At 45.2% G+C, this 14006-nt stretch overlaps 1 protein-coding gene across 4 annotated transcripts in view; it reads left to right on the top strand.

Annotated features, from left to right (window-relative positions):
- The window catches only part of CBFA2T2 (CBFA2/RUNX1 partner transcriptional co-repressor 2), a 101989-nt gene that overhangs the window by 66821 nt on the left and 21162 nt on the right, over positions 1 to 14006 (top strand). For all 4 annotated transcript variants that reach the window (XR_005009925.1, XM_036751313.1, XM_036751312.1 and 1 more), the window contains exons 5-7: positions 7647 to 7828; positions 8657 to 8946; positions 13906 to 13991. Coding sequence is in view for 3 of the 4 variants with exons in the window: in XM_036751313.1 (XP_036607208.1) it covers positions 7647 to 7828; positions 8657 to 8946; positions 13906 to 13991 (558 nt within the window). In the remaining variant the exon portion in view is untranslated. The remainder of the gene's footprint in view (positions 1 to 7646; positions 7829 to 8656; positions 8947 to 13905; positions 13992 to 14006) is intronic.

A 14006-nucleotide genomic window follows, 5' to 3' on the forward strand; every position in this document is an offset into this window, starting at 1 on the left:
TTTTGGGGTCCTGGCAGCTGAAGGGATGGAGAAGGGAGGGCAGCTTCCCACACACCCCTTCTCTGCAAATGCAAAGACCTGAGGAAGGTGTGGTTATAGCTGTCAGTTAACACCTTGGTAGGGTTGAGTGGGCAGGCCCCCCCCCATCTGGCAATGGTGGGCCATTTCCCAAGGGGAGGGAGGTGAAAGCTCTCACTTCTGCTTGCAAAATTGGGGTTGGGCGGGAAGGGAGTGAGGAAAGGCCTGTCAGTGCTGTCCTAAGGATTCTAGGAATAAGAAGACAGAGATGCAGCTGGGAGGATCTTTGGTACAAATTAGGACGTGAACCAGCTCCAGATTTTTAGCTGTGATACTTTCATCGAATCCTGATGACTTTGGACGAGTCTTTAGCCAACGTCCTTAGCCTTTTGCCCCCATAGGGAATTCCAAGTCAGCTTGGGCATGTAGGCCAGCTGTCCCCAGTTTTTTGCCCTTTGGAAGCCCCTGATGAGATTCCCACTTCCAGAGGGGAAAAAAGAGGTGAGTCCCTCCTGATCTCCTGGGGCTGCACCAACCATACTCATGATTCAGGAGATGCCATCTGTTCTCTTCCCCTTTGTTCCTTCCAAAGTGCTGTGTGGGGACCCAGCTGCGGGGGAGGGGAAGGGACGGGTTAGGGAGGGTGAGGAAGGAGACTTTGGCAATGGCTGACTTTCTAAAGGGAGGGCAACTGAAAGATCTTATTTATAGCCTTTAAGAGGTAGGCCCTACACTGCTATGGCCCTCACTGCTAGGCTTTAGGAGTTTGTTTTATATAGTTTCTCTGACTCACAACGATTGGTTGCTTCTTGCAACAGTAAATATACCTACCTACAGCAACCCCTGCCCTAACCCCTGACTTTCTCTGATCTTGGAAAGCTAATAAGGTAACCAAACTTGTTAGAACTGTGAGTAAAATAAGAGTTAACAGTCTCTGAGCAAGTGCCTGGATTTTATGCCAACTATTTTTGATTACTATGGGACTTTTTTAAACTCTTACAGGAATGGAGGAGGGGGAATCTGTTAGATAATTGAGATTATTTGGTCTGTGACTTCTGGATAAGTGAGATGTTGATTTTATTTGCTACTTAATGTCTCATTTCAGAAGACTTTTCCCCTCTAGCTAAAGGAGGTGGAAAACAGTAAGTTATAGAAAAGAATTCCAAAATGCTAACTTTTCAACTTAGCTGACTAGAGAAGATAACATTCCAGGTGAGGAGGGCCTGCCTGCCAAGGTAGTGGTAGTGTTAATTGGTTAATCACCACAGTGGTTTTGTATGGACAGCTCTTATTGTCCTCCCCACCAAACAGGTGGGGTTATGCTGTCTCAACTAGGTATGGATCTTGAGATTTCCTAGACAGATATGTTCCACAAGACTCTGGAATCATGAAAGTATTGACAGACTTGTTATCCTAAGAAATAATCACAGTATGTTTTTATCCATCAAAGGACAGGTTGAACACGGGCAGAGCTCACACCCCACCTCCCTCTCCCAATTTTCCGCGCCAAAATGCAAAGATCAGGCATGCTTTAAAAAAAAAATGTTAATCCCGAGTGCCTGCTGTTCATCTCCCTAGAACAGTGCGCCTGTCTCTGTAACTGCTCTGCCTGGTCAGGCCCTCCTCCCTCCTTCATTCTGTTGTTTGGGCACACAGCAGGAGGCACGGACATGGTGGCAGCTTTTTGGCATTGGGGCTGCTGTCAGTTTCTTTCAGCTCCAGACACTAATGAGGGTGCTGGCTGTATTAACCCTTCATGCGGAGCTGGTTTCATGCGTGCACATTCAGTCCCTCTCCTGAGCTGATGTCTCAGCCAAGAGGCAGCGTGACTCATAAGAAACTGCTGGCCCGGAGTCAGGAAGACAGGGCACAAGACCAGTTCTGACCCATCCTAGCAGTGTGGCCCTGGCTAAGTCTCCTACCTCTCACTAACCCTGGCAGCTCTTTCCGACTGCCACTTACCAACAGGGTGCCTGGCTGCATCTGAGAGACCTTTCTACACCAGTGAGTTTGTACAGAGACGAAATCACAGACCTGTACTGCCCCGACCTCTCCACAAAAAGAAAAAGAAATCATCCGTTTCCTTGTAGGAGAAAAGTCAGCCTTGGTTCTTTATTTCAGATTTAATTTGAGTTTAGATATGCATTTTTTTAAATACCTCCACTCTTTTAAATTGGAGTTTTATAAACATAATAGCAAACTTTACTTTTTATGGGCAAAGAACTCATACAGTTGAAATTTTAAATTCGTGTTATTAGAGTTCTGGCTAGGGATAGTCTTCAGGAACAATTTTAAGTTTGGAAGAAAGGGGAAGGGAAAAGAGAATCAGCATTTACATAGCACCTAGTGTGAGCCAGACACTGCGCTAAGTACCTTACAGATATCTCTGGCCAACCCTGGAAGGTAGATGCGATGCTATTGTCCAGATAATAGTAACGATGATCGCTAACATTTACATAGCACTTCTTCTATGCTGGACACTGCTCTAGGTGCTTTACAGATGTCTCTGGTCCTCGTGATGATCCTGGGAGGTACGCGCTCATCGTTATTCCCATGTTATAGTTAAGGAAACTGAGGCACACTTTCCCAGGGTATCCCCAGCTGAGGTGAGATTTGAGTTCAGGTCTTCCTGACACCAAGCCCAGTGCTCTAACCACTGAGCTGCCTTCTGAACAAAATGACCCCAGAATCCCTAGGATTTCAAACAGGATGGGACCATAGAAGCCATCCAGTAAGCTCCTTCAGGTGAGGGAATTGAGATTCAGAAAGGTTTCTTTGCATAGAAAAAGTAAAGCTTGCTGTTATGTTTATAAAACTCCAATAAAGCCAGTATTTCTTAGGTTGGTTTTTTTTAAATGCCTGTCTAAAGTCAAATCTGAAATAAAGAACCAAAGCTGACTTTTGTCCTAAAAGATTAGGGTAACTCATGGCAGAGACAGGATTCAAATTCTGATCCCCGGACTCCAACAAATCCAAGGCTTTTTCCAACCATATTATATCACCTCTTTTTTTCCTTCCACCCACCACCAAAGGGAATGAATATTCAACTAATGAATAGGATTTAAAATGTGGATGCCAAATAATTAAGCTTTTCTTTTTGAAACCTTAACTAGGGTATCATTGTTAGCAGTCATACCAGGACTTCTCTTTCTGGTCAGTAGAGCCAGGTGCAGATTATGTCTGAAGCCTACCCACACTCCTTCCCAACACACTTCCTGCTAGTGGTACCCCGTCCTCTCTGTCCCTCAAGCCAGAAAGTTTGGGACACCCATTTCTTTTTCATTCTGTAAATCCAGTCTCGCTAGACCCTCCTGTTTTCTTCCTTCCAAATGTCCCCCCCTCCAAAAAAAACTCTTTTAGAAAACTGTATATCCCTAGTATCCTGACTGACAGTGGAAACCCATAAGTTTGAGTTGGAAGAGGACCTTGGTTGGCATCTAGCCTGTCTCAGTTGTCATTTTACAGAGGAAGAAATTGAAACCTAGAGAGGTTAATGACTGACCCAAGTCATGCAGATGCAGAGTCCAAAACTAGAATCTCTGACTCCCAATTCAGTCCTCTTTCCCCCAAACAAGCAAGAAAATACCTGCTAGATTTAGCAGCTGAGGAGTCCTGGACGCCAGAATCATAGATTCTTAGAGATGCCACATTCCCGCCGGGTCAGACCTCTGCTTGAACTCTTTCACTGATGTGAAGCTCACTATTTCACAAGGCAGCCTGTCCCATTACTGGGCAGCCCTCAGTGTTTTGAGAATGTATTCTCTTGCTATCCACCTGAAATTTGCATCCTTTGGATTTCAGCCTATTAATCCTGGCAAAAACAGATAATATCTGCTCGTTCTTCCGTGGGAAAATGGCCTAATACATCAGAACTCAAATTAAATGCAAAGACCAACCTAGGTACTAAACTTCTTGGGTAGGAGATGATAGACTTTGGGGTGCAGAATGTTGCATACCTTATCCAATATGGTTATCATGTCAGCTGGGTAGAGTGAATTCTTGACTTACACATACACATTCTCTCTTCTCTCCCTCCTTCTCTCTCCCCTTCTTTTTCTCTCCTCCCTCCCCTCCTCTCTCCCTCTTCCCTCTCCTTACCCTCTCCCTCCCTCTTCTCTCCAAACATCTCAGTTCCCTTAACCACCACTCCTCACAGAAGAACATGGCTTCCAGACCCTTTGCCCCTCTGACCTTAGATCATCTCCAGCCTATCAATCTTCCTCCTTAAATAAGTATCGCAGAGGCTGGTGAGACTGTCCCTGTCTTTTGCTCTGGATGTTACCCTCATTAGTGAAGTCTGAAAGGTCCCTTTTATTTTTTATTTTTTTTTTTTTTGCTTCTTCCACATCAGTGTTTGTTTCTGTGGAGCCTGTGCTTCACTCCCATCCCCCTCTTCCCCAACATCTCTTGCCATGTGACCTGTTCTCAAACCTCACCCCCCACACACACACTCTGTGCTCATGCATGTGGCGTTTTGTCGTTGCAGGACTTCGCATTTAAGTCTGCCATCTACTTTCATCTCCATCACTCCAGCCATTGAGGTCACTTGAATCTTGGTTCTGTCATCCATTATCTCTACATGCTTGAAAGCACATCTGTGTATTTGCCCAAGCCATTGATAAAAATGCTGAATGGGACAGGGCCAGGGACAGATACTTGCAGTCACCGCTAGGGACTCCCTCTGAGTCGATCTCAATCACATGCGGTACAGAACCAAAACTCGTTGGGTCCGGTTGCTCATAACACAATGAAGGATCTGGCAAAAGTGAACTGAATCCCAGAGTGCCAGACCTTGGAGGCACTCGATGAAGCTTGCGTAGTTCAGCTCTCAGACATTTAGATCCTCAAATGTATCTTTGATCTCATCTATTTGAATGTTCTCTCCAGGCAAATAGATTGTAGCCCTTCCTGTGAGACTCTTGTCCATGGGGAGAGATACTTTTTTTTCCAATTAGGTAATGAACCTGAAGATGTGGCTCTATTTCATCTTGGGCAGTAGCAGTTCTGGATATACTCATTTCCCATCTTACTCTCCTCGCCCCTGTAAAGTTTTGGAAAAGAGAGGTATCAGACATGGGCTGCACTAGCCACCAGCAATAGCTTCATTTGCAGAATTGAAACATATCCAGTGTGGGGAGTGGGAAATATGAAATCACATGTCACTGCTATAGGGTTTTGACATTTAAAAACTAAAGGTCTCCATAGTCAAGTGTGAGAACTGGCTTCCTGTCTTTCCTCTCCATATGCTGCACACTGTGGGGGGCAGAGCGCAGCCTCCATCAGACAGTGAGTAGCAAATGGGAAGCCGGGCACACAGGCTCCCCAAAATCGTTCTGCATGCCTGCAGATTTTAGGGTGTGCTAGCTTCTTTGGGATGACCATCCTAACGTGATCCAGGTGGAAAGTAGGCAGAGGGTCTATTTCTGGATGTGTCCTTGCAGACAGACCAGACCCCCTCCCCACCCTGACATATGCAGCGACCCAATTCCTTTCCATACGCTTTAGCTCACTGGGATGTGCACATGGACATGGGGACAGAACCTCCATCTTCAGGCCAGTACCCAGGCCAGCCATGTCTTCATTCCTGTCTGGGCTCAACTCAGGATTCTCTAGACTTTATCCACTATGCCACAACAGCCTTCACCCTCTGGAAGGGGCCTCAGTGGCCCCTTCCTCTCATTGGTCAATTCCTCCTAGGTCCCTCTACTTTAAGGAAAGTCTCTATTCCAGTCATTCCCCACCCCCATGCACAAACTTCTCATCTTCCTTTTCTGTGCTGTCCTCTCCCATTAGAATGTAAGCTTCTTGAGGGGAGGAACTGTCTTTCTGCTTTTATTTGTATTTCCAGTACCTAACACAGTGCCTGCCATATGATAAGCACTTAATAAATGCTTGTTGACTCGAGGCCAGCTCTGCTGGATAAGAAAGGGCCTATATTCCTTGAGGGTGCTGTTTTGACTGAGTTTTTACCTCCCGGTAAAGACTGTACCCTTCGTTGTATACATACATGTTAGCCCCTATAGTCTCAGCTAGCCATAAGCCCAACTCTTGGCCAGAAAGAGCCCCCAGGGAGAAACACTAGGACCCTATAATAGATCCCCTTAAATGCTTAAAAAAAAACAAACCCCACCCCAGTCATTGGACAGTGGAGGCTATGAGAAATAGGGTTCATTCCACTAGATTGGGAGCTAGGAGGTCTGGGTTCTAATCCCAGCTCTGGAACTTATTCTGTGACCCTAGGTAAGTCAGTTCCCTTCTTTTGACTTGTGTTTCCTTCCCTGTTCAGTAAGGTTGGGGCTAGGTGTATGTGTGTGGGGAAATCAGACCAGACAATTGCTTAAGCTCCTCCCAACTCTCAAATTAGAGAACTACTGTTGATAATCTTTATAGTGAGGGCTTACTTTTAGAGGAGAAGGGAGGGTCATGCATTTGTGTGGTATACAAGGCCAGAAACTTAGAAATGGTTTCTCAGTGAGAATCGCTACTGCTTCCCCATCTCCACTTCTGCTGTGCTGTTCTGAGTACTAGGTTCGGATTTAGGAGAGACAGGTTTGAATATTGCCCCCAACACTTACCTGGTTGTGTAGCTGGGCAAGTCATCTGGGGAGCTTCCCAGACTCTCAGTGTCCTCATAGGTTAAAAGGGATAAGAATGGCACTTAATTGTTGTTCAGTTGGGTCCAACTCTTTGTGACTCCATTTGGGGTTTTCCTGGCAAAGATATTGGAGTGCTTCACCATTTCCTTCACCAGCTCATTTTACAGTTGAGGAAAGTAAGGCAAAGAGGGTTGTTGAACTTATGTCCTCCTGACACCAGGCTTAGTGCTCTATCCACTTTGGTACCTAGCTGCCTCTAATAATGGTACTCACCCTGGGGTTACTGTGAGGATCCAATGAGATAATCTTTGTAAAGGGCTTTTTAAAGCTCTAGATAAAGGTCAGTAATTTTTATTATCACCTGGTTCCCTGTAGGACTTGGGTCTTACTGCCCACCAGGATTCCAGATTCCCACGTGCTAAAAACTAGCATTTTCTAACACATCAAAGATCCCAATTTTTCCCTTGGTGTCTAACAAATGTAGAGATTGGGGGTAGGGGATGGAGAAACCATCTCTCCGAATATTAGGCCATCTTCTTTTTTCTAAAGATTTGATAATTTCTTTCCATTGTTTTAGTTTGTTAAAAGATTCTATTTTAAAATTCTGGTTAAAATGGAGCATCCCACAGTAAAGAGAGGAAAGTTGTTATTTCTAACCTTACAAGTGATTAATTTCATAAGGAAAAGCAGAGGGTTCGGTGGTTAACACTAAGCCTAGCCTTTCTGTCACGTTTGGAGGCCCTTGCTGAGTTAAGAGCCCATCTTTCCTAGACACCTGGGTCACACTAGGGATATCCTAGCTTCCTCCACCCTCCCATTACCCTTAGTTCCCAGCCATGGCTTAAAGGGAAGATGAGCTTTGAGCCCATAGGAAGAGAGTTTCTCTGGGGCTCTGGAGTAACAAGATACTTGTGGGGAGTTAGAGACCCAAAGCGAGGGAAAGGGTCTTTTGCTTCATGTATTCCTGGGTCCAAGAGGAAGTCACAAGTGCCAGGGGTGGGAGAAACCATCTCATTGTCTCTCCTGTTCCAGGCCAACCTTCCCCTGTTACAGAGGGAGCTGCTGCACTGTGCCCGGGCAGCCAAGCAGACCCCTTCCCAGTACCTGGCCCAGCACGAACACCTCCTGCTCAACACGAATACCACCTCCCCAGCTGACTCTGCAGAGCTTCTTATCGAAGTCCATGGGAATGGCAAGAGACACAGTCCCGACAGGTAAATGTGGCCCTGCATTTTCCAGCCCCTTAATCACTTTTTTTTCTCCTTTCTCTCCTATTTTCAGCCGATTCCCTTTGCCCCATGCTTGGAGCATTGTCCCTCCTCATCTCTGCCTTCTAGCTTCCTTCAAATCCCACCTCCTACAGGAAACCTTTCCTAATCCCCCTTAAGAAGTGCCTTTTCTTTTGTCAATTATTATTAGACCATAAGCTCCTTGAGGGCAGGGATTGTCTTTTGCCTTTTTTTGTACCTCCCTCTTCCTGCACTGAGCCTAGTGCCTGGCAGTTGTTGCTCAGTCATATAAGAAGATCATTCTCTGCTGCAGGTGAGGTTTGGGCTTGATTCTTTCATTATTCAAGTCAATAAACATTTATTAAGTGCCTACTACGTACCAGGCACTGTGCTAAACACTGGAATTGCAAATGATAAAAAGACAGTTGCTGAGCTCAAGGAGTATATGGTCTAATGGGGAAAGACAGCGCACAAAAGGAAGCCAGGAGTGGTGGTGGGGTGGGAGGGGAGCAGATCAGGGGTACTTGCCATGGGGCCGTATTGTTCTGTGGAGTGGAAGCCAAGCAGGGCTGCTGCTGGTGGAGAGTGGAATTGCCGGGAAAGTGGTGAGCCCCCTATAAAGGACCCCCACCCTCTAGGCCTCCAATCAGAGAGGAGACGCCGCTGAAGGTAAGTTGAAAAGGTGTAGAGTATCCAAACCTGAGTCCTTCTTCCTGGTGATGGACTTATCCTGGTGATGGGAAGGCATCACCACGTGTTCCCACTACCATGGACTTTTGCATCATCGGCAGTCTTGCTCTGGTTCTTCTGCAGGAGAGAAGACACCAGCTTCGAGAGAGACCCAGTCCCCCCTGAGCCTCCCGCCAAGAGAGTGTGCACCATCAGCCCTGCTCCCCGGCACAGCCCGGCTCTCTCCCTGCCCCTCATGAATCCTGGTGGGCAGTTCCATCCCACCCCGCCGCCTCTCCAGCATTACACCTTGGAAGATTTTGCCACTTCACACTTATACAGGGACTCCACCAAGATGCTAGAACATCGAGAAATCCGTGGTGGTGGTAGTGGTGGCGGTGGTGGTGGCGGTGGTGACCGACATCATGGGCTCGGTAAGCCACATGTTTCTTCCCATCTATAGAGCTCTCCTCCATTCAGCAGAGTCATATAAACTGAGCGTATCTTCCCTCAAACTGAAGGACAAGTACAATATGTCTTTTTGTTATCAGTACTCCAGAGGGAAAACCAAGCAGAGTAGTGGTAATAAAGTCAGGGGGGGAAATGAGGGGATGGGGCAAGGGGAGGTGCAGACCTGTGATCTCATCTGCATCAGAAATGTCCCCACCCCCACTCCCCACCCCCTGCCAATGCGAATCAGCAGCTTATCTTGTAATTTGGTCTCTCGAGGGTTGCCTGGTGACCCCAAGAAATTGTCACTTGTCAATGATCGGCTTGAACTCAGGTCTTCCTAAATCCAAGGTCCACTCTCTTATCTTTTGTGCCTTCTCAAGAAAGCTGCAAACCTCAAATTGAAATTCCATAAATTTTCTCTTTTTTATTTTATTTTTATTATGGATTCAACAATCACAGGTACTAATATTCTAATAGACAACTATAAAACTGCGGTTATGTACAGTTTGTTTTTAAAAGCGTCCATTCAGTTTCGCAAGGTAGTAACAAATGCCTTATTACTCTGTGTGCCGTGGATTTTTTTATGTGTTATTGGCCTTTCTTTTTTCTTTACCTGTCTGTCACTTCCCCATTAACTCACTTAAACCAACAGACCAATATTCCTAGTGAAAGATATGGAATAAAATATTAGCAAAGAGGCTAAAGCAGTCCATAAGGTATCCCCAATGTCAGTACAATTATTATATACTATATAGACTAGCATGTTAATTGTATATTAATATACTACATTTTATTTATATGGCATATAACATTTTTTATATTAAAATACAATATATACAGCAAACAGTATCATAAATGAGACTACGGCTATGACTTCATTTGACCCTCACACCAGCTCTGTGAGGCAGAGACCATTACAATACCCATTTTATGGACGATGTGCCTAGAACCACAAAACCAGCCAGGAAGTACCAAGTGTAGTCCGCAAACCCCTGTCTGCCCAACTCTTAGGTGCAGGGGCCCATCTACCACAGGGCCTTGCTTTCATTGTCGGTGCTAGGAGATATGGGAGACCTAATGTCCTTGGCTTGGCCCTCTCTTCCTCCAGGTTAGGGCTTTTTAACCTTTTTAATGTCTTCGATGCCTTTGGCCATCTAGAGAAATCTATGGATCCCTTTTCAAAATAATGTTTTTAGGTGAAGAAAATAGGATTTTAAAGGAAGCTAGTTATTTTGAAATGTTGTTACCAAAATATGTCTTTTTTAAAAGTTCAGAGACCCCAGGTTAAAAACCCTTGTCCTGAGTACCTAAGTTTTACCACTGTTCTGAAAACGGGGCTCTTATGAGTAAAAGGGAACTCATCTCATGGTGCTTGACCCCCAAGGATGACTCCAGTAGCGATATCCTTAGGAAATTCTTGGTCTGCTTTTTTTTGGCAGGGGGTGGGGGTCCCCTCTTTGCTTCATCTTTTCAACTCATGGCCCAGTGTCTGGCTTCTTAGCACAATAAGCCAAGGCTATAGTGAGTGACCTCTGCCCTCAGTAGCCTCACAGTGAGAGAGTATGGCAGCTTGGCAAAGCACCCATCACTTGTCCTGTCTCGTTCATTTTCTCCAGCAAAGCTGCCAGTGATTTATCACATGGTGCTTACTCTGGAGCCCTGCTTGAGGTAGGTTAGTGACAAATGGATTTGGTTAATAGGCCTCACAAGGTCATAAATTTAGAGCTTTTTCAATCATTTTTCAGTCATGCCCAACTCTTTATGACCCCGTTTGGAGTTTTCTTTCCCTTTTTTTATATTACTCCCAGCACATTTTTCTTTCTTTTTTTTCTTTTTCTTTTTTTTTTCCAGGGGGGAAGGCCAGGGCAGTTGGGGTTAAGTGACTTCCCCAAGGTTGCACAGCTAGTGTGTTAAGTGTCCGAGGTCACATTCGAATTCAGGTCCTCCTGACTCCAGGGCCGGTGCGCCACTCATTGTGCCGCCTAGCTGCCCTGATTTGGGGTTTTCTTGGCAAAGATACTAGAGTGTTGTGCCATTTCCTTCTCCAGCTCATTTTAACATATGAGGAGACTGAGGCAAACAGGGTGAAGTGACTTGCCCAGGGTCACACAGCTAGTAAGTGTCTGACTCTAGACCTGACGCTTTATCCATTGTGACACCTAGCTGCCCTAAATTTAGAGTCAGGCTAAGGGACAGGTATCATCTCTTGTTGTATTGTTGTGGATTTTTTTTTGTAATGGTGGATTGAATTTAGTAGTTGAATATCAAATTCAATTCAGCAAACCGTTACTAAGTGCTTCCTGTGCCAGAAAAAAATGAAATCGTTTCTGCCCTCAAGGAGCTCACCAAGTGGCCATCTCCAAAGATTTCCTGATTTCTGGCACCAGCACCACCAGTAAACTTCATCATCCCAGTCCTCTGTGCTCTAGCTGCTGGCTTTTATGGCTTCTACCTTCAAAATGTACCTGGGATCTGTTCCCCTCCTCTCCATTCTTATAGTTCAGTCATATCTGACTCTTTGTGACGCCTTTTGGGGGTTTTCTTGGCAGAGATACTGGAGTGGTTTGCCATTTCTCTCTCCAGCTCATTTGACAGATGAGAAAACTGAGGCACACAGGATGAAGTGACTTGTCTGAGGCTGGATTTGAACTCAGGAAGATGCATCTTCCTGACTTCAGGCCAGGCACTCTATCCACTGTGTTCCCTCTTACTTGGGCTCCATGTTGTAACAATCTCCTCTCTCCCAGTCTTTCCCTTATTAAGGGCTCTCCAGCTTTGGAAACTTTTGCCTTAGGGCATTTCTAAGTGCACAGGAGGGCCAGGCTATTGGCCAGCTCAGCTGAGCTCAGAGGGTCTTCAAGGACATTCCCTGGCCTTGAGTGAAATCACAGCACCGAGTCATAATCAATGGACTCTTCATTCCTTGCTCTTTCCCCACCCAGGACTCCTTGGACATCTTGTGTGTCTTTATCTCACCATTACCTGCTTCTCCCTCCTGCATAGCTGCTTGCGCACCTTCCCTGGGCCTCTCTTTCCTCAGCCCAAAGCACAGCAGACAGGTCCCCATTTAGTCCTACCCTGGGGCTGTGAGCTAAAGATTATCCTGGGAGAGGTTGCAGCCTAGTACAGAAGCAAAGCAAAGACCCAGATTGACTTAAATGTAAAAATGTAAACTACAGGAGCATCAGAATACTTCCTCTGACCTCCAGCTCTGATGTGCAGAACCCGGGTCCCATGCTGTCCTAGCCAGAGCCGGCCTCTCGCCCTGAGACCCCTCATCAATAGCAGCAGTTGTCTGGACATTCTTTAATTTTGCCTTGGGAAAGAGAACTGGTCTTTCTTTTTTTCCTTTTATTTACAAAGTTGATTCATTACGAACTTTAAAGCCAACCACATGTTTATAATATCATTAAACTTGCAGAGCAGTCACATCCCACTGCTCTCACGGCAGCCTTTACTCTCTCTCGGTCCCCTGGTCCTCTCTTCCTTCTTCACAGCACGCCGATCTCCCTACATACATTCTTTTTCTTTGTTTTCTTTTTAATTAGCTTAGCCAACAATAAATGTGAACATTTCAGTAAGCAAGAGGAAAAAAGGATTGGATGTGAAATGGTGAACTTGTATTACATACGGTTTTTGCAGCATATATGAAATTTAATATATTAATAAAATCCGCCTGGCCTCTTCCCATTTGTAAACAATATAGAAGGGAGATAGAGCTGATTTTATGTGTAAAGGCACAAGGATATAAGGTGGGCAGCACAGTCGTTAGGAGGCTAGACTTGGGGTTCCTTAGAACAATGCCTGCCACAGGACAGGTACCTAATAAATGCTGATTGGCTGTGAGCGGTTGTTAGGGCCTAGCCCTAGCCCTAGAGTCATACTGCACTCTCCATCGTGCCTTCTGCTCCGAATTGTCTGGCCTTCTTTCCCTGCACTGCCCCCTCCTCTCCTTTCCTCAATTCCCTGGATTCTTCCACTATGTTGTGACTACAGAGGAAACTCCCTTCCCCCTGGAATTCCTGGTTGTAATAATAATCGCTGACACTGATATATCACTTCAGATGTATATTATATATATTATATTATATTATGTTATATTATATTATATTATATATTATTTATTATATATTATTTTATTTATTATATTATATATTTTATTTTATATATCATATTATATTATATTATATTATATTATATTATATTATATTATATTATATTATATTATTATATATTATCCTCATGACAATCTTGTGAGGTAGGAACTATAATTGCCTTCATTTTACAGGTGAGTAAACTGAGACAAACAGGTTAAGTGACTTGGCCAGGACCACACCACCAGTGAGTGTTTGAGGCAGGTTTTTAATTCAGGTTTTCCTGACTCCAAGTCCAGAACTATATCCACCATACCACCTGGCTGCAGATATAGACTTGAGCTGGGCTCATAGTCATGGCTCCCCAATACTGGTGTCACTGTGTAAGGGCAGGGGACTAAAGCAGACTCCTCCCACCACATCCAAACCAAATCCCCAAGCACCCAGTGGAGCCAATGACCTGAGGCTTAGCACTCACCTAATTCTTGTAAACCATGCTGTATTTCTCCCAGAGCTTCCTTACACTTGCCAATACCACCTCAGCTTACTGTTATTACCCCCGATCTTCCCCTATAGAGATTCATCCTCTCTCTACATTCTCAAGGCTTAGTTCTCCCACTGTGCTTTAACACCGTGAATGAAGGTATATCCTAAGATCTTCAATTGGCCTGGGCAATAGCTGGCATCTTCAGGCCGTGGTATGACCCCCCCAGCCTCAATCACCCAGCCGCACCTCCTTCGCCAGCATCCTTGGCTCTTGACCATCGCCCAATTTGTGTTAAGACTATAAGCCTCTCTGAGCACTCCCTCCTAATCCTAGAAAATGTACTCTTTCATTTTGCACAGGCTTAAATGGAGGATACCAGGAGGAGCTGGTGGACCACCGTTTGACAGAGAGAGAATGGGCTGACGAGTGGAAACATCTCGATCATGTAAGAATCCTGGGC

Source organism: Trichosurus vulpecula, chromosome 3, assembly GCF_011100635.1.
Source record: "Trichosurus vulpecula isolate mTriVul1 chromosome 3, mTriVul1.pri, whole genome shotgun sequence".
NCBI lineage: Eukaryota > Metazoa > Chordata > Mammalia > Diprotodontia > Phalangeridae > Trichosurus > Trichosurus vulpecula.